Consider the following 21457-nt stretch of genomic DNA (forward strand, 5'->3'; position numbering starts at 1 on the left):
GCTCGGCCCCCGCTCGCCCCGACATTGTCCCTGGGTCCCCCGGAGCCTTACCTCAGCCGCCGCTCCTCCCCCGCGCTCTTCAGTTCACCGCTCCGCCGCTCCTCCCCGTGCTGATGTCCGTCGCTCCTCTTCCGCTCCTGCACGCCGCTCCTCCCCGCGCTCCTGATGTCACCACGCAGGTCGTGGCCGGCGCTACTTGCAAGGGACTACTTTTTTATCGTCAATTTTTTATATAACGTATATTTTTTTATTTATATAGCCTATGTCCATCTGCACACCCTGACGATTACAATGATGTATTGGGTGTGTGGATTGGCGCTGTGGTTCCCGAGTTTACCCGCCTCAAAGGTCCAAAGTTCTTGCTTTATTATAGTAGTATAGATACACACACACACACACACATATTGTACATGATGTAGTGCAGCAACCCTGCCCGATCATTATACTTCCCAGTATAATTGCTAAACATCTCACTGGGGCCCATATTTGTAATTTGAGTTATACGACAATTTTCCATTTCCATTTTATTTCACTTGTATAGCGCATAAATCACCCGAAGGTCTCAGAGCGCTGGCAGCTGACAAGGATCCTTAAAACCCAACAGATTCAGGAGGTCGGGGGGCTCGATAAGCTAGAGATTAAAAGAGCCAGGTTTTTAGTTGTTTTCGGAATTTCATATGATCTGGCTCTGCTCTCAGTGGGATGGGGAGGGAGTTCCATGCTTCTGGGGCGGTTTTGCTGAAAGCTCTGTCTCCGTTTCTTACTGTTCGGACTCTGGGAACGGAGAGAAAGGCTTTACTGGAGGAGCGTAGCGTCTTGCTTGGGACGTGAGTTTTAAGTTTCTGTTCAAGATAAGCAGGTCCATGTCCATTTACTGCCTTATGGACTAGGCAGCAGAGCTTGAACTTTATACGCTTTTGTACGGGGAGCCAGTGTAGTGATCTAAGGGATGCTGCTGAGGGGGTGCGGGGAGGTAAATCTAATACCAGCCTAGCAGCTGTGTTTTGGAGGACCTGCAATCGGTTCAGTAGTGTTAGGTTGATGGCCGAGAACAGGGCATTCCCATAGTCCATCCTGTTAACAATAAGTCCCTGGACTAGGGGCATTTGTGCTGAGTGGGATCCATTTAAAGATCTTCCTCAGGCTACGCATCTGGCCATAGCTGCTTCCCACTGTTTTTTTTATGTGTTCAGACATGGTAAGCTTGTTGTCTAGAATTACTCCCAGGTTCCTGACGTATGGCTTAGGGGCTGGCAGGGGCCAAGGGAGTCTGGCCACCAATCCGATGACCAGATTTGGTCAGCTTTGCCAAAAAGCATGACTTCGGTCTTCCCTGCGTTCATCATAAGATAGTTTCTAGTCATCCATTCTTGTATATTAGTCATACAGCTTTTGAACCTATTTTTTACGTCATCATAGTTTTGGTTAATGGTGACGAGAATTTGAGTGTCGTCAGCATAGGATATGGTCCCAAAACCATTTTCTCTGATGATCTTTGCCAAGGGGGAAACATAAACGTTAAAAAGGGTCGGGCTTAGAATAGATCCCTGCGGGACACCTTTATCATTATTGTAGGAGATAGAGGTGTGGGGGCCTACTTGGACCCTTGATCGCCTGTTTCCAAGGTAGCTTGATATCCATTGGAGAGCGTTGCCTTCAACACCAATCTCAGCAAGACGCTCTAGCAGAACGCGATGCGAGATGGTGTCGAAGGCCGCAGATAGGTCCAATAGAATCAGGATGGCTGACTTTTTTGAGTCCAAGGACAGTCTTATGTTGTCCACGATCTCCAACAGGGCTGTTTCAGTGCTGTGGAATGCCCTGAAACCGGATTGAGATGGATCAAGGAGTTTGTTAGAATCCAGGTGGGCAATAAGCTGTTTGTTAATTAGGGTCCCCATGACTTTCCCAAAGAGTGGTAAAAGGGAGATGGGCCTATAATTTACAAATTGATCCGGGTCAGCCGTGGGGTTTTTCAAAATGGGCCTAATTATTGCTTCCTTCCAGTGGTTGGGGACAACACAATGCTGTATTGATTGATTGAAAATGTTGGTCAAGGTGGGGATCAGAACTGAGGAGATTTTGGATATGACTTGTGGCGAGGCAGGGTCTCCCGGTGCTCCAGATTTCATTTTCAGCAGAGTTTGGTTCACGTCTTTTTCGGTCAGGAGTGAAAACTGTTTCAGCGTGGTGGCGTGGGTATCGAGGGAGTTTTGCCTTGTGGTGTGAGGGGTGGTGGCCTCATCCACTGTCGTTGGTTGGGGAAACCGTTTGTGAATTTCATTTATTTTCTCATGAAAGTAGGAGGCTACGGATTCCACCCAGTTCTTGGAATCAGGGGGCGCCTGCTGTGTGCCTGGGGGTGTAGTGAACTCCTTGACAATATTAAACAGTTCTCGTTGTGAGTTTGCTGCTAGAGTGATCCTATTGCCTAGATAGACTTTTTTGGCCTCTGCGATGTCCTTCATGTACTGCCTATGAGCCACTTTATATAGTTCCTCCTGGGCGCTTTTTGTCTGTCGCCATTTTCGCTCTGCCATCCTAGTGGAATATTTTATTTGTTTAAGCTCTGGCGTAAACCAGGGAGAATTATTTTTCGGAGGCTTAGAAGTGCGCATAGGTGCTATATCGTCTAGCGCAGTACGACAAGTACTCATTATAAGGTTAAGCATGATCCGTTGATACCGATTTAGCTCAGCAGTGGTGTTTATCATCCTCATCTTATAGGGCAGCATTTATGCCAAATTGCTTCCAGTGACTACAGATGATTTGGTAACATTTGATTGGTTGGCCAGTTCCTAATATATTAGGATTTCTTACGTAAGAAATTCCTTGAGAATGAATGATTTGAGCTCTTTTTTTAATAAGGCCATAAGGAAACTTACATCTACCCATGAGATCTGTGGGCGACCTGAATGGCATAGGTTAAAATCCTTACAAGTCTACTAAGTCTCTCATCCTTCTAAGGCCAATGAAATAAGTACCATTGGTTGGGGAACTTCTAACAGCAGCTCCACACTGGTGGAAGCCCACTGGTGGCTACTAACACGTTTTAAGTGCCTCAGGATGATGTAATTTATGAAAAGTGTGTTTATGTTTTCACTATTATTATTATGGTTAATATTAGGTGACATAGCAAAATTCCATAAGCATGTTACTTTCATTAATAGCTCAAAAGTTACTTCTTATTTGCACAGATTAATTAAAACCACTGCAAATACATACAAGCATAAGAAAAGAAAATATTCATAAATGTATATGAAAGAATGTGAAGATGTAATCTCAGGCTTTCCTTACAGAAGCTTAAAATATATTAGTGACTTGGACCTACTCACACAAAAACATTAAAACTCATTACATCGAACAAGAGGAATCTAATGGCAACAAATCTGATGGTTAATAGAAAATATATACTTGAATACTGCTACTACAGCTGTTTCAACTTGATCCGGGAATGTTACTAGGCAACCAATAAGAAGTAAATCCTTCCCCCTGCAGAGCATTAGACTACAGTTTGACAATTGCTTATTCGGTCTTCTCTAAAAGAAATTTAGAGTACCGTGTCTCCCACTGCTTTAAAGAAGAGACAATAGCACAGAACATGTACTACTGTTTTTGCTTTTCTTTGTGAATTACCTTCCCATGTATATGTTACGCACCATGTAAATATAATTTTCAATAAACATTTACTGAAATAAAAAAGCACAAAAACAGCAGATGTTAATAGAAAGACGTTGTTCAGCCTATTTAGATCTAACTTCAGCTAGGGGTCATATGTCACATCTAAACTGAGCAAACTTGTGTCTCATGCAGAAAAGGATTCTATCAAATCTTGTGTGGTTTCCAAACCATATGTATCTCCAACACAGTTACATTCGTTCTTTATAGAGAAATCCCATAGATTGGGCTCAAAGCTAATGTGGTATACCGTTCTTTTTTAAATAGACTTGAACATTAAACAAGAATAAGCTGAGTACGATTCTGTCTGTACATCTAACTCTTCTCGTGCCTCTGTGAAATATGCTAGCCATGGGTAATTTACTACATTAGATGGTGCATTAATCGCTCCCCAACCATGCCCTTTAATGAATCAGGACTTGTAATTTTGCCCCATACATTTTTTAAAGTTTGGGAAGCAATATAACATTTTGCAGAAGCTAAACATGTAGGATAAGAAAACATCCAAAACATATTAGTGTATTTTGAGACAAGATCGGACTGGCATTTAATAGGGATATAAACCACAAATGATAACAATTATTTTGATCCTAAATCAGTGTCAGGTGCTACAATAAATAGCAGTGATCCAGTGCAGTGCTCTCGCAGACAAAAAATGTAAATACAAAAATTACAAATTAAGCAAAATGGCTGCTACCCTGATAGGCTGGTGCTAATGTTCTCAGACTTTAGGAAGTCCCGCTGCATGGGATCTAGGAGAAAGTCACAGCAGTAGAATAAACCTAGGAACTCCCCGTCCACAGAAGACAACAGGACCCCCGACATCACAGCGAACTCCGAGATGATATCCCCCTACCTGCATTACTACTGTACTGTATTAGAAAATCTTCTAAATAAAAACTTTTTGAAAAAAAAAAAAACTAGCATGTCAAGTCTGACTTGCAGTACAGATTTCTGTTTTTCAATCTCAAATACATTTAAATTTGCCTGCTGCTAAAAGGATTGGCTCGTGGAATGTGTGGAGGACAATTTGGTATATTCATTTTCATGATTAAGAAATGTTCAATCAGTTTTCAAAGAAAACATATGAAAAGAGTACGGATATTGAATCAATGTGAAACAAATAAGGAATCTAGAACCTAGCCTGAGCGCTTCACTTTATTTGTAGTCGCTCTGAAAAACTAAGCCAATGTAAAAGCTAAAAACTAAAATCTTGACATGAATTAAAGCATTTACTATATTAGACATTGGTGAATCTATTTTCATTTTTTATTTTTGAAGTTTTTTTAATGGAACGAACAAAGCTCTAGGGAGACAAGCGGCATTAGAGTGAATCACATTTTTATTTACATCTCACAATACAAAATATATCAAATGATTTTAGAGTTCCATAGTCCTTTCAAAACATGTGACAGGATCCAAAGACAGCTTGCAGTTCCCTTGTGTCACATTTATGAAATTCATTTATGCTTGCAAATGTTTAAAAGGCAGAACAATGAGCTTGTACTGCTGTCAGTGTCAAATTCAAGCGGGTTGAAGGTACATGCTGTCGAAGACCTTTAGCAGAGACATGGGCATCTTTGTAAGATAGCAGGCACGTGTATCATCTTTGAAGCGATTTCTCAAGCAGGTGGGTTTTCATGGAGCACTCCTCGGGATGAAGGAGGTAGGCAGACTAATGCATACAGACAAGATCAAGAAACCCATCTATTCCGAATCAGTTGACTGGCGGTACATGAATAATAATAATAATCTTTATTGCATGATTAATAAAAATCTTTGCAATTACTCTTTTAACCGCATCGCTGCTGCGGCGATTTTTGCGCTGTGCGGCTTTTTTTTAAAAGCCGCGTTACATGACGAGCTCAGCTCGTCATCAGCACACGCCACCCGTGGGTGATGACGAGCTGAGCTCGTCATCAGCATCGAAAGGGTTAAAAAGAAGAGAAGGAAATGCATAATCAAAGTTTTACAAAGCAGATAAAAGCAATAAACAAGTTAAAAAAAGAAAGAAATAACCATGCAAACTAGTATTGTGCTTTTGTATAAAAAGCCTGGCGGTACATGGATTGTACTTACTTTATACCACACAGCAAAGAGAGGATGTTGTGAATCAAGCTGCTTTTGAATATTTATTTGAGTATATTGTGATTTCAAGTGAGAACCTCTATGTTTAACATTGTTCTAAAATTGTCCACAGCATTGGATTGTAGTGCTCGCAGTTTTTCAAGCAATTCCAATGCTTGATTCTTTTTCGCCTTCATTACATATGTGGGACAAGCAGCCTACAGATATTGCCTGGCACACTTTATCAGATAAGCTTCCTTTAACTCCTATTACATTTTAAAAATAGTCTGTTGACCATAACGGTGTGCACCGTTAATTCAGACTCGTATCAAGACCACAAAGATAGCCTTGTCCTTGCAGGCCAGTTCCCTTGGAGTAATCAGTAACCTTTATGTTGTGGAAAAGGTTGCAGCAACTACACAGAAGCAGTGCTTAATTTGTAAAAAAGCATAAGTGCCAGGGCCCAAGGTATTTACTCACTGGTTCACAGTCCACTGCAGCTGGCACACTCCACGTCTCTTTTTAACTGCAGGTTTAAGTTCAAGTTTTATAATTTCTTAAAGCTATATTGTATAATGTAATGCTCCATTAATGAACATGGCTTGAAAATACACACACACACACACATAGCCACCTTGTGGTGGGTTCTCATAATTAAGCGCCAGAGCTGAGCACCAGAAAACACTGGCACAAATTAAGCACTACACAGAAGCAATGCTTGCAAGAATCACACAGGCTAGGTACTGCTGCAGTGCACCCCGCTTCCTTCCCATCTACAGCACCTGGCCGAGCTGAGCATGTAGGGTGGCTTCTTCCAAGGGAGGCGAGCCTATAACACAGGGGCAGCCTCTATGAACAGTGCTTAATTTGAGCCTGTGGTTTCCGGTGTTCAGCACCGGGACTTATGACAGTCTGCCACATGGTTGCTCTTTTTTTCTAATTTAGAGATCTGCACAACAACAGCTGTTTATTAATTCAGTATACTTTAAAATGACTAATTCCTGCCGCCCAACCCGTGCTTATAGTTTTAGGGGTTTTAAAAAGTCTAAAATGTCACACTTGTAGGCGTGTGATGGTTTAGTACTGTCATTAGCAGCGCTGGTAGAGGAAATGGGTGGTTCAAGCTGCAGTGGCCTCCTGACAAGGGCCCTGGCACCTATGTCCACAAATTAAGCACTGACTGAGACGCTGGACAGCAGGGAGAGACTGATGACTCGCAGACTTCTGTTTGTCTATCTGAAGCGGGGCTCCTCTGCTCCTAGGGGCGGGCTGGCATTTCTGCCATGTGCGTTCCCGCGGTAGGCTTCAGTTTTTGGTTTTTTTTTAGAGTTTTATATAGCGCTAACTCGACCCGAGACATCGGGTATCCGACCGAGCGCTTCACATGAGCACCAGTTTCGTTATAGAAGGACACATTCATTTTTGTTGGGCACTGGGAGATTAAGTGATTTGCCCAGAATCACAGGATGTTGAGCGTCGTTGCCGAGACTCAACCCGGTTCTCCAGCTTCAAGGTCTAACACTCTAGCCGTAAAACTACATCCTTTCCCTCTCAAAAGAAAATGGGCTGCTATAGCCACTCCTTCTCCTATCGTCTTATTAGTCGAGGCCTCCTGTAGTTTGTGGCTGGTTTCAACATTTGAGCTGGGGCTGATTCTGTTTTCTAGTCCCTCCGTGCCTTTTGCCTCCTACCTTCTTGGGCTCCTGCTCTGCCATAGTTTCTCTTTCTGGAATAACTAAACGAACTCCATGCTGCCACCTACTGGAACTTTGCATTTGATGCACATGACAGACACTGACATCACCTCTTGCAAATCACAGTTGAACAACATTGCTGGAAATAAATTGGCACTAGAAACAACTAATTAGCACCCAGCGACCCAGAATTGCTTTCCTATATATTTTGTTTCTCTCGCTTCTAAACACCGGAAAAAAACATATCTTCTCGGTATGCCACAACAATTATTGACATTATGAAGCTAGATGACTAGTTTAATAGGTGGTTATATTTACTTTTACACAATACTAAAAAAATATTTCATATTTACTTTTCCCCTTTATTGGCAAACAATGCAATCAGCATAGGATAGGGCCAGATGTACCAGTATTTTGCGAGCTGTGTGGTAAATTGCAAACCTACCTATGTGCTTATAGGTAAGTTCACAATTTATAAATTTCTAATTGACACAATTCGACCTACCTAATGAATATTATGCGGCAGGTCACAGTTTGCGACCTACTTGGAATCGCAGCCATCACATGAAGGGTGGCCAGGTGAGGTCAGCAGACAGTGATGTCTGTGGCTGTTTTTAAATAAAGCTATTTTTTTTAATTCAACAAAAAAATGGGATGCAGTTGAAGAAAAAATGTTTTTGTCAACATTCACAGACGGGTTTGGGTCCCTTGAGGACCCCTTATCGTTTGTGAATGTCTAAACACCTCTTTTGAGAAGGTGGTAAAAGATTCATCTTTTATGTACATACTGATCCGATTTGGAAGAGACACGGCCTTTCCAAATACCGAATCGGTATTTGTTTGCAAAGCTGAACTGTGATTCGGTAAAGTGTTGTTGAGTCACAATTCATTTTTGTAGATAAGGAAATGGCTTTTTGCGGTTGCAAACGACCTGATTCTGCAAATCAGAACCTTTGTTATCACAAAAATGCTTCTTACATCTGCCCCTAACTTCTATAAACTAAACTCCCTTTGTGGTACAGAAGCTGTATTTGAATATCAAAATACAAAATATTAATTTCATTCATGTTCGTTGGAAAATATATTTTCTGGTGCCATAGAAATTAAAATAATGGAAATCCAGAAAAAGCTTGGATACTTTTCACCAAAAAGATTTATAGATTCCATATTATCACTATTAACTTATAAGGCGTTACAGCCAAGGTGTCCAGTATACTCCGACACTACCCCAGCCAGATATTCAGTACCGTTTTGATTTATTGTGTGTAAAGTAATCTTACGTGGATATCCTCACATTTTGTCATAGATTTTTATTTCTAGCAGTGTGTACATTCCTGCATCATAGTATCTCAGTCCTTCGCATTTCTAAGTTTCCTTGACTCACTGAAAACAAAACTCATTCATTTAAACTCAATTTTGAATGATAGTTAAACATAACCATGTGCTAATTTATCTATTTCACATAGATGGTGCATATTAATATTGTTTTCTAGGTCTCGGCTCTAGACAGTGCATGCACTGTCTCAAAAGGGACATGTTGTATAAACTTTGTGGGCTCCAGCCCACCCATAGGCTTTTCATTGCCTGGCTCCATCATCGCTCGCCTAATCTTTCTCCCCATTTGTCCATGGCATGGAAGAGTCATGCCCCTTCCTGTGTTTAGCCCTCCCTGTGAGCAGGGGTCAATTAATACTATCCATCCACTCCTCTCATTTAGTGACCATTTTAGGTACCTCTTGTTTATTTGTTTAAGATCCCACTTCAGGAGCAGTTGTGTTTTCACTCGCTCCGAGCACCGTGCTGTTTCTGTAAACAGGCCTGTAAATCATGCTCTTATCTAGTTTCCTGTCCTGTCCCCCTATCATGCTCCTCACTATGCTACTTTCTCCATTCCACTGCTTGTCCTGTGCTTCTCCGACCATCGTGAAATAGCTTTTCCTCTCTACGCATTTTTTCTAAGCCCATCCCCCAATTATCCTCCTTCAGCTGTCGCTTACTCCCTCCTGTGCCCCCTGTGCTTCTCTGACCACAGCATATTTTTCAATTACCAGGGGCCGCATTACGCAAGCGCCCCGGGGGCGCAACCGGTCTTTGCACTCACTTTCTGTGTCCCTGAGGCACTTTGGTATTACGTAAGGTCCTGCAAATGCTTATGCGGCAAATGCTAATGCAGCTCCTTCAGTAATACAGATAGCGCGGGTGCACATATAGCGCCAGCACTATCATTAGAGGGCGTTCCCTCATTTTCGTGGTGGTATGAGAATCACTTTGCCTCTACGCCCGTGCCATATTACTGACGTGGGCGCAGAGGCAAACATGCCTTAAGAAGGCATAGTGAAAGTGTGCTACAAAATGTGGTGCGACTTTCAGTGTGCCTTCTAAATGCAGCCCTCTAATGCGATGAAACAGGGTGCCATGGACTCCCCGTGACATCCTTGCACAGGCATGGCGAGCCACTCACTGCACCCGCCTGCAAGGGGATCTCTAATCCCTTGCAAAAGTGCAGGAAGGTTGCTGCCTTCAAAGAGAAACACAAAGTAACTTTTAACCAGCTGCTTCGCATTTCATGTGAATGTACTGTCCTGGGCCAGCGCGGGTTCGCAGCAGGCAGCGCATTTTTCCTGATAGGACGTGCTTTCCATGTTTGCACCCAGCGCATCTGCTTTAAGGTACGCCGTGGCTCAAACCTGGAAAGTACGCCCTTTCTGTGATACGGACCCTGGAGAGCATTCGCAGGGCGAGAGCTAGAAAGTCAGCAATCTCCTCCATAGTCTCTATTGTCTTGCAAGGTCACATGACCACTTCGTTTCAGCTGCCCTTCACTCGGTCATCCTCACCCCTCTCCCACCCCTAAGATAGTTACATAAAACAGGAACATGCCATAATGGGCTCGTTGATTACTAATAGAACAGGCTGTGGAAGGGACTTGTTTCAATTCACTGGATGTTCATTGTAAAACGCCACATGCCACCAACTGCACTCCTAGGCGCTGGAGTGCATCTGTATAGTAAGTGTTTTGTGGTTTAGAATACAGCGCACAATACATAAGCAAGTACCTGTTTTTTTATGCTGCAGAATTACAGGTTAAAAGATAATGATCAGTAAAAGGCTTATTGCAGGATAAAATAAGCAAAGGTATTTTCAACATATTGTACCCCGCCTTTCAGATGTGGGTTTGGTAAATGTTGATGCCAGCACGCAAGCAAATTCACATTACTCAGAGTTTGAAACTGCAACCTACCAGCGGCACCAAAGAGGCACTTTGCACGTGCACAGTCTCTAAGCCTTATGTGAACCATAACAACAACAGTGGTAAACAATAATACAATACTATTACATAACACTTTAAGGCTGACATATCGAAGTGCTGCAACAATTTGTTACTGTTACACAAATTAACAGGATTAATTTGATCAACCTCAGAACGTCCAAAGGCCAAGTTATCCCTGTCCGGATCCTGCCACGTGACCCAGTGATACCAGTACAGTGCCCTAATGAGCTACCTTACCACTTTCTTGCAATGGCCTTAACATCTAAGCGGTCAATGTTAATCCAGTTCACTGACTGGAAGGGAAGTATGGTCAGACTATACCATGTATATGTCAAACCAGATAGACAAAACAATAACCCATAAAACACCATGTAGTTGCAAGGGGAAATAGATTTCATAAACGATTTCTGTACTTGAATCTACTCATGCAATGATCTCTGCATTTTGATGATTGTTGGCCATGATATTTCTACCCATTTGGATAGCTCAGTGGCTTGAGTTCCTGCAGCAGGCATTTTTGTGTAACATGTAAGTCACTATTATGATTTGTGCTAAGGCAGACAGTACCTTCTGTTCTTGAGAGGTGACTAAAATAAGTATCATGATTGTACTATGTAATTGTGGCAGCAGTTGTTAAAGGGAATGGACACATGTCATATTGTGTTTTGCTCTCTATCAAATGGAAAATTTAATTTCGGATGCCCTGTACATGTATGCCCGTGGTTACACAAAGGAACAACTGCGCTTCAGCTGCGGAAGCTTGAGTTCTGCAACTGCCTAGGGAACACTTACCATCTGGCCATGCAACGATGAAACACATTGGCACTGATAAAGCCAATAGCTCTCGCATAGCCCAGACCGATTAGCTCTCGCATTGCCCAGACCGATTGGTTTTGCCAATGCTTGTTCTTAATCATTTCACTTACTACTTCCTATAGCAGAACAAAATCATTGGCTTTTTTCAAAACCATGCCACCAGTTGAATAGTAAGAACAAGACGTGCCCCTGTCTATGAAATAAATATATGGATGCCATACCAGGGATTTTAAATATGGCTAAATAACACGTGTTACATGGGAGAACTTTACAGGTTACTAAAGTGAAAGAACTCAATTGTATTACCTATGTAGAGTGACATTGACACAAGAAAAATAATATTTACTATACTCATGACTGCAAATGAATAGGACAGTGAAACAACACTGTTAATAGAGAGTCCTTCCCAGTGTGATTATAATCGCTACATTTCTTATTTTTTTTAAACAAATACCTATGACAAAACGCCATGGCATGAACCATCTAACATTCACTTCACTTATAGGTAACTTGGCGCTGAATAACAGAAGTTTATTGTTACCCAACTCAATAGTACTTATTTTATCAACCTCAGATGGAGGAGTGGACCCACTTGGATTTGAACCTGTGCCCATGAGGTTGAACACAGGCCCCTGCAGTGGATGCATTCGTTCACTGAGCCACCAGACCCAGCTTATGCAGAGGCACATTATGTATAGTGTGCTGTTTATTACCTTTGTTGAGGGAGTGGCGAGGAATCATGACCCACTTGTGAAACATGGTCCTCTACATACTCTCCAGTGGTAATAAATTATGCAGGGCATCTGCTTACATGTATGTTACTGGCATATATACATATATGTATTTATGGGTAAGTGGCTTTCGTATCATTTTCTCTACACTGTTGGACATTTCCCTGCCTGCAATGTGCTGCTTAAATAAACAACAAATAATGCAACACATATAAGCAGTGAAAAACAACAAAATGGGTGAGGGGAGGGGGGGCAAACACCCAACCTATTAAGGAGAAAAAAAACACCAAGGGGCAGATTTATAAGCCCCTTGCACCACTTTTGCATCACTTTTAACATGGGAAATGTGACGCAAAAGTGGCGCACGGGCCAAGTGTACAGTAGCATGCCGACTTATAGATACAAAACCACAGCGGCACACCCCATTTGAGAAGAAAAAGGTGGACCAAGAAAGCCCACATTCAGAAACCACTCCTGGTCAGCGCCAAGAAAGCCGATGCGACTCTTTCAAATCTACACAGAAGTGCGGAACACCAGAGTAATAAATAAATAAATAAATGAAACGAGCAGCGTGGCTTGCGGGCGAAGAAAAAATCAGACAGATACATCACCCCCGGGGCACACACCAGCTCAGAGCGTGCATCATCGTGTGTCCTTCCGCGAAATGTCTGCAAATCTTAATTACGCCACGGCAGTGAAAAGATATGTGGGCCAATATTACATTATGTAAGAGCCACTGTACTAATAAACACACATTCACACATTTATTATTACAGTGTAACGGTTAAATTCTGGTTTCTTACTAGAGTATCGGGCACTTGACTCGAGAAAAGACACTATTTTGCTTCTTCACAGAGAGAGATGTTACAATTACTACCCCCCCCCCCCCCCAGCGACTTGAGACCCTAACGGGTGAGTAGCGCGCTTTACAAATTCCTTGATTGATTGATTGATTGATTGATTGACTTTAAACCAGGTATTAACTCTGCCAGTGGTCACACAGCCTTTTCAATATGGTTTTACTCTACTGAATACATTTAAACTAACCCTGGGCGAAGAACTACGCTCCGTTCGCGGAGTTTGCGGAGTTTCGGCAACTCCGCGCTCCGCGGAGAACGCGAAGTTGTTGAATACTCGCAAACTGCTGCGCAGCGTAGTTCTCGCGCACTCAATAGCATCTTCGCGTGCGCGAGGATGCTTGTCGGTAAGATCGAGTTGCCGAACACGCAGAAACTGCAATCTGGCACAGAATAACTCGCGAACACGTTAGTAGTGACCGGAAATAAGGGGACGCGAGCGGGCGGGACAAACCTCATGGGTAACTTCGCGCGCTACACATCCTGAGCATGCAGGCAATCAATCAATCAATCAATCAGGATATTTGTATAGCGCGCTACTCACCCAGAGGGTCTCAAGGCACTTGGGGGAGGGGGGTCCGCTACTGCTCGAACAGCCATGTCTTGAGTTGCTTCCTGAAGCAGAGGTGGTCTTGGATCAGGCGGAGGTGGATGGGGAGGGAGTTCCAAGTCTTGGCTGCCAGGTAGGAGAAGGATCTTCCTCCCATGGTGGATCTTCGGATGCGTGGCACAGCGGCGAGGGCGTGGCTGGTCGATCGTAGCTGGCGGGTGGGAGTGTAGAAGGTCAGGCGGTTGTTGAGGTACCTGGGGCCCAGGTCGTTGAGGGCCTTGTGTGCGTGGGTGAGGAGTTGGAACGTGATTCTCTTGCTGACGGGGAGCCAGTGAAGGTCTCTCAGGTGTCCGGAGATGTGGCTGTGTCGGGGGATGTCCAAGATGAGTCGTGCGGAGGCGTTCTGGATGTGTTAGAGTCTTTTCTGGAGTTTGGCTGTGGTTCCGGTATAGAGGGTGTTTCCGTAGTCCAGTCGGCTGGTGAAGAGTGCCTGTGTGACCGTCTTCCTGGTTTCGGTGGCGAGCCATGGGAAGATCTTTCGGAGCATGCGTAGGATGTTGAAGCATGATGATGAGACGGCGTTGACTTGTCTGGTCATCGAGAGGGAGGAGTCCAGGATGAAGCCCAGGTTGCGTGCGTGGTCCGTTGGTTTGTGTGCGCTGCCCAGGGCAGGGGGCCACCAGGAGTCGTCCCAGGCGGAGGGTGATGATCCAAGGATGAGGACTTCCGTCTTGTCTGAGTTCAGTTTCAGGCGGCTGTTTTTCATCCACTCGACTACGTCTTTCATCCCTTCGTGTAGGTTGGTTCTGGCGGTTCCTGGGTCGTTGGTGAGGGAGAGGATCAGCTGGGTGTCGTCGGCGTAGGAGATGATGTTGAGGTTGTGTTGGCGTACGATGGCTGCGAGGGGGCTCATGTAGACGTTGAAGAGGGTGGGGCTGTGTGATGATCCTTGTGGTACGCCGCATATGACTTCGGTGGCCTTGGATCTGTACGGGGGAGGCGGACTCTCTGGGTTCTTCCCGTGAGGAACGAGATGATCCACTCCAGTGCCTTCTCTTGGATTCCGATGTTGCTGAGGCGCTGCACTAGGGTGCGGTGGTAGACCGTATTGAATGCTGCGGAGAGGTCCAGGAGGATGAGGGCCGCTGTTTCCCAGTTGTCGAGCAGGGCTCGGATGTCGTCAGTGGCTGCGATAAGGGCGGTCTCGGTGCTGTGGTTGGTGCGGAAGCCGGACTGCGAGTGGTCGAGGCTGGTTGGGCGAGCGCAATTGGTGATCCACTGTGTGAGGTTGTTGGCTGCTTGGTTGGGGTCCGTTGAGCTGGCGGGCGGGTTCTGGCTCAGTGAAGTGGTGAGCTGGTCGGTGGTGATCTTGTTCCAGTTCCTGCGGGTAACCTGTTGTGGGTGGTGGTGAGTCGTGGTCTTTCTGAAGCTGAAGTGGACGCAGCTGTGGTCTGTCCAGTGGAGCCCGGTGGAGTGGCTGAAGGAGATGTACTTGCTGGAGGAGAAGACTGGGTCAAGCGTGTGTCCGGCGTAGTGGGTGGGGGTGTTCACCAGTTGCATGAGTCCGAGGTTGGCGAGGTTGTCCAGCAGGGTGGTGGTGGTGTTGTCGTTGTTGTTCTCCAGGTGGAAGTTGAGGTCCCCTAGGAGGATGTAGTCAGCGGAGGCGAGGGCGTGCGGGCTGATGAAGTCTGCGATGTCTTCGCTGAATTGTGTGCGAGGTCCTGGGGGTCTGTAGATGAGGGTGCCTCTGAGTGTGGTCTTGGGGTCGGTGTGTATCTGGAAGTGAAGATGTTAAGTGGCTGTGAGGGTGTCGTCTGAGTTGGTCGTGATGCGGATGGTGTTCTTGTGGACGATGGCGATGCCTCCTCCTGTCTCGTTGACGCGGTCTCTCCGGGTGATCTTGTATCCGTCCGGGATGGCGACGGCGATGTCGGCGCTGAGGAGGCGTTCATCCATGTTTCCGTGAGGAAGGCGACGTCTGGAGTTGTGGTGTCGAGCAGGTTCCAGAGTTCCACGGCGCTCCCGAAGACGAAAAATGACTTGCGAACGGGTCAAGCAAGCTACTACGCATGCTCGCGGAGCTATGCGTAGTTCGCGGAGTGCAAGTGCATCTTCGCGTAGCTCGCGGAGTGCGGCTACGCGAACTACGCCCAGGCTTAATTTAAACCCTTGCATCTCGATTCTTGGTAAATACCTTTTTTTTTACCACAAGCACTCAGGAAAAGGTGTGGTGGCATGCATCATACATGCAAATCCACCGAGTTTAATATGCTATTTGTTACCATTGTTGAGGGACGAAGGACATCACGACCAGCTTCGCCTCTCATGACTCATGGCCCTTTGCAACACATGACAATATATAGCAGATTTATAACTCTGTAATTATGGTTAGGTTGGACTTTCCCTTCAAAAGTTGTTTTTGTTTTGTTTTTAACTTTGGCGCCATTGACAAAGCTGCACAAAACATTCCCAAAAAACAGTAAATCCTGTTTTGGATTTGCATGGCAGGTTTCATGCAGGGCCGACTGTGGGAAGGGGGAATACTGCGGAAATCTAAAAAGTGGTCTTTGCCATTTTAACTCCCATGCCAAACTTAGTTTGATTTGGTGTAAATAATTTCCCTAGTTTTCAAGAAATTAGTATTATAAAAATGTGTCAGGTAAACTTCGGTGTAACCGATATCATGACGATTAGACCTCAAACTATCATTGAACCTGGGGTTGAGGATAGTTTGTGGATCCAAATTGAAGAAACAAATAAAACACATTTCATTAGATGAAGGAGCTTTTTCCCCACTGTCCATTTTGGGTCCGTGGACAAGAAGGCTGTGGGTGGCTGGCTGCAAAAAAATCTTTAAGAGTCATAAAGGGGCAGAAACCACCGCCAAGGTTAGCATCAATAGTGTTGAACCCTCCACTGTGACGTGCAATCAGTCCACTGGCCTTAACATATCCTCAGTTTACTGATCGAATTTCCTATCCCACTTCCCATTACTAGAACTAAACCTTTCTGCCTGGTTGGAATTCTCTTTATCAGCCACTGGACTTTTATATCTTTCATTGCTTCTATTTTAAGCAAATGATTGGCTGTCTTTGTAAAGATGGCTGCTTGGTAGAGCTAGCGGCTCCTTACATAGGTGTTCTCAATCAGGCCTTTAATGAGGAAAGATTCTTCTTACATATCCCTCCCTGTAAATACATTCAAGGGGTAGATGTCATAGTTCATGTTCTTAGCCATTCATTGTATTATCTTTAAGACAGTTGTGGAGACTGAAGTGCCCCACTGTTAGCATGGAAGAATTACCTTTAATGGATCCATATAGTCCTAGTTGAAATATAGAATGGCTTCCACCAAGTCCCAGCCCTTCCTCAAGAACACCGTGCTGGGCGATAGAGCACCCACCATATTTTAGTTGAGGATACCAAGTGCGTGTATCTCAGTGTAGCTGGGCAAGCGTTTCCATCCAGTAGTTATTTTCAGCTGTGTGATCATACTTCTTCCAATATCTTTGTAATCAGTTGACTTCCACCATCCACTCCACGCGGCCATAGGTTTTTGGACATATGTCCGTTGGGGAACGATACTCCCAGGAGAACATATTGGTCCTATGTCTGAAAACTATAATAGACAGCATGGAGTAGTGGTGGAACTTAACAGATTAAAAAGGTATTGGATGTTGTAACTAGAAGGCCCTCAATCCCTTCACAAGCTGGATTAAAATATGGAAGACAGTCCTCTCTACTTTAAATACTTGCTGGCTTACAAACTCGCTTAAGACTTTGACAAAAAGACCTGAAAGTCCCATTGCTGCAAATTTAGAAATAAGCTCATGGCTACGCCTACAAAACAAAGTTTGGGCTACCTTTGGCCACTTACAATTTGTAGGATTTAGCACATTTTCTGAAGTTTAGAGAAAGGCAACTAGTAACTGCGGGCAGTATGTTTCTTTGTCAAGGCTCTCTTTCTCATAGTTCAGCGACCGAAAATGGTGCTTGCCTCCATTCTGTCCTCAAGACGTCACCGTAACCCTTCAAATCAGTAGGCTTTCCGTGCTCTCGGTAAGGCTAAGGGCCTGAGGCTAAAATACTGCTAGGTGCCCAGTCTCCGTCTTGTAGCTTTCACTCTCGCTGTTCTAGCCCTTTTATGCCCAGCTTTGGACAACTGCAATCCAGGAAATATGGCAACCATTTCCTGTAGAGTTACTTTAAGGAGTATTTTAAACATATATTAGCAGTTGTCATCAAAATTCGCACAAGTGAAATTATGGCCTGGCTGTGAAGTTAATCACTGGTCGAAATCCGCCTGGATTCAAAGTTTGAGTCATAAAACTATAAGACTGAGCAATCAGTTAATCATTTTATCAATCAGTCAATCAAGTCGGATTTGTAAAGCACAGCTTGTCACCCAAGAGGGTATCCAGGTGCTGGCAGAAGGTCTCAGTTGAGTCATTCTTAATGAAGACTATTTATAAGAAAAATAAACTAGCATTTGCAATGCAATAGGACTCGCATTTACGCTAGACCTATTGCCTAGCAAACAAGTGCGGTCGGGTGACAAGGCTGAAGGGGGGGCGGGCAAGAAGGGATCGGACTGCGGGAGGGGGAGGGCATGGGAAGAAAGTAGTGTGTGCAGTAAAGGGGCCAGTAGCCATGGAAGGACACAAATGACGACATGGCCGTCATAAGGAGGAACTAACATCCCTACAACCAATCGGAGGGCAGCATTTAAGTCACAAGCCAATTAACATGATGGGCGGAGCTTCCATGAAGCTTCCACGCTATACTGAATACTGCATGCCTCGCAAAGCGAGCAGCACATGAGCTATAAGGCTAGGCTCGTCCTAAAAACAGTGAAGCAAAATGATGGATACAAATGTCACTCTTTGGTAGTTTGGTGCTTTTGTTAATTTATAATGTTTCAAGCAGATGTTAGCAAACATGGCTTCATCGGGGAGGGGTCAGTCTGAATTGCAATTTTCCATGTGTACAAATAATTCAAAAACGAGGTTTACCAGCCTACACTCATGAATCAAACTGTGCAAATGCAGAATCATATAAAGTGTCCTGTCAATCATCACTGCTATTCTTAGTATTATCTTTTTATTGCTATTGTGTGCCCTATTATGAAAGGTGAATATATTGATATAATGACTTTAAAGGGTAGTATTTCATAGAGTTCCTTATTTTGTTTTCTATTTTATGTGTATTTTATATAGTTGCAATATTTGTTTATAGACCAGACTGTGGCTTGGTGGACAGAGGACCTCTTCATAATGGTTAGCTGAGATTACGTGTGAGAATGGGAGAATTTAACCCTGAGAGAAAGGGTTAGGGAGCTGAAGGGTTTTCCTTGATATATTTTTGGTGCTGTGTAGTTTAAGAAACTGGGAAGGAAGTTGGGTAGAATAGGGCAGTTTCCATTCAGGTGCAGTTTGCGCTTGTGTCTGAAAACGGAAGCATGTATTCTAACTGCTTTTTTCTCTCTATTTCAGAAACTGACCTCTCCAAGCCGCCATGTTACGAGGAGGCAGTGCTAATGGCAGAGCCGCCACCCCCATACAGCGAGGTGCTCACGGACACCCGCGGGATCTACCGCAAAATTGGTACCTCTTTCCCAGCATCAGATAAGGATGTGAAGCCAGAGCACTTACAGAGCCATAACAAGTCCCTTTTCTCGGACCGTGGCATTCCTGCAGTCACACCATTCTCCGGTCCCCTTGCCTCAGGCCCACCCTGCCTTGAGTTGGGCCGGAGCAGTCTGATTCTGCAGGCTGCTGGCTCGGGGAGGATGTTGCCCAGCTGGACCGACCCCCAACTAAGTAGCCGGGGAGTATATGGGGGTTGCAGGATTCCCCTGCCCATGCCTTTATTAGGAAGGACTACAGCTGTGTGACCTGCCACCCACTAGAATTATGGACCATTGTGGTCGGTAGGGATGATCCAGGCTCCATCCTGATGATGGGGTAAGGACTGATTCGTCAATCAGGTGTACGAGAGAGGACCTCACGAAGCTCAAGTGCCAGCAAAATGCGAGGAGGACTAGGGAAGAGTCTACAATGTGTCTCAATAAGCCAGCTCTCTTGATTTTTCAAACTTTCCTAATGTGCCGGTCTACCTGTGAACATTTGGAGTAAACACTTTGGTAATTTTAAAGACCAAAAAGAAGTCCTTTGAAGATCAGGCTTTGCATTAACCATTTGCAAGTTGACCGCATCCTTGTGAGTGCTTTCTTGATGATGAATTACTGGAGGTTTGTGGTGATGGTGAGGCCTTTCTCACTCTCATTGGCTCATGGCCCATGTCAATCACTCTAGCACTTCCTGTGTTAGAATCTTTCTCACAACACTCCTTCCCTGGCTCCATGTTCTTGTTTCACACCGGGGGATGGCTGGAGCGATGGGCGGGTTCTCGCTCAAGCCCAGGGCTCCCTCTCCTGAACATGCTTTCAAGCTCAGAATTGTGATTCGTCACAGACACTCAAGCAGGACGATTTGAGCCTTTGCTCAGCGAGACTTTTATTTATTTTCTTTGTAATATTTTGGAAAAAATAAAAAAAGATTTGGTGTGATGGAAATCACTTACAGGCGTGCTAAAACAGACAGACTACTTGTCTCTGGGGGCTGAAGAGCTCAGGTAATTTATAAGCTATAGCTGCAAAAATACGACACCCGTTGTCATATGCAGGGTCTGGTGTCGCTGCATCTAAGAGGTTTTTGTTGGACCTGGGGCAAACCGCCATGCCGGGCCGACATATCACAAGCATTTATTTCTAAGTTAAAAATGTATGTCCTCATGGAAAGGGAAAACAGACAGTTCCATTATCTGGTACTACCAAGTGGGTTTAGGCGTCTTAGCTACTGTGAATAAAAGGGGTAGGCTAACCTGTTCCCGCTGTCTCTTTACCTCCCCCTTTCTCTCACCCTCTCTCCCTTCCCCCATAAAGGGTTAGCTAATACTTATTGCATGCTTGTTTATGACAATATATAAATAAATCACACAAGGCCCTATTTATCAAGGGGGTTGCATCGTTTTTGCACCACGCAACGTGATGCATGCACGATGCAACCCCAAAATGCACTTTATCAAGCCGCGCAAGGCCCCTTTGCGTGGCCCTGAGTGACCTAATAAATCAGAAGTAACGCAACACAGCGCATTACGTTACTCTGCTCCAGGGAGGTGTTCGATGGGCGTTGCGCAGCAGCGGCACCTGCAGGTAAGAGCGGGGGCCGGGTTGGGGGGGATTCGGCAGACGACCACAAGGGAAAATTAAATAAATAATTAATTTTTTCTTGTTGTCAACTGTTGAATCCCTACCCCTCCCCCACCTGGACCCACCGCTCTTACCTGCACGGGCCGCGGCTGGTGTCCTGTGGGTGTTCTCATGCAACTCCCATGGATTTTTACACATTCCCGGATTTTCCATTACTGCTAGACCTGGGAATGCACCAAAATGCTACACCTTCCCAGGGAGGTGTAACGAGGAGCATATCTTTATTTCTTCTCATTACTTCCTCTTTCTATGTCTGTAGCACGCATGGATAGAGGGGATTGTTTTCGTGCAGGAAGGTGCCCCTTCCAGCACAAAATCAATCCTCCATGCAATTGAGGCATTCTTGAACCATGGTGCAAGGGTGCCTACTTTGGCTCTAGGCAGCCCATTGCGCACCAACATTGGGAAAATGACAGGAAGGCGCTGTATTGTGATAAATATGGCGCATTCCTGTCCTTTCCCTATGACGCAGCTTGCTGTGCTGCGTTACTTTTTCATAAATATTCTCCACAGTTTCCTAAATA

At 44.7% G+C, this 21457-nt stretch overlaps 1 protein-coding gene across 1 annotated transcript; it reads left to right on the plus strand.

Moving 5' to 3' along the window:
• Nucleotides 1-19155: 19155 nt before the first annotated feature.
• On the plus strand, nucleotides 19156-20233 carry PRR7 (proline rich 7, synaptic; the record flags this gene model as incomplete). The annotated part of the gene is made up of 1 exon (XM_086949175.1): nucleotides 19156-20233. A coding segment is annotated over one exon (401 nt), but the record flags the coding sequence as incomplete, so codon positions are not given.
• Nucleotides 20234-21457: the final 1224 nt, after the last annotated feature.

This window comes from Lissotriton vulgaris, unplaced genomic scaffold (genome assembly GCF_964263255.1).
Source record: "Lissotriton vulgaris unplaced genomic scaffold, aLisVul1.2 SCAFFOLD_2213, whole genome shotgun sequence".
NCBI classification, from domain to species: domain Eukaryota; kingdom Metazoa; phylum Chordata; class Amphibia; order Caudata; family Salamandridae; genus Lissotriton; species Lissotriton vulgaris.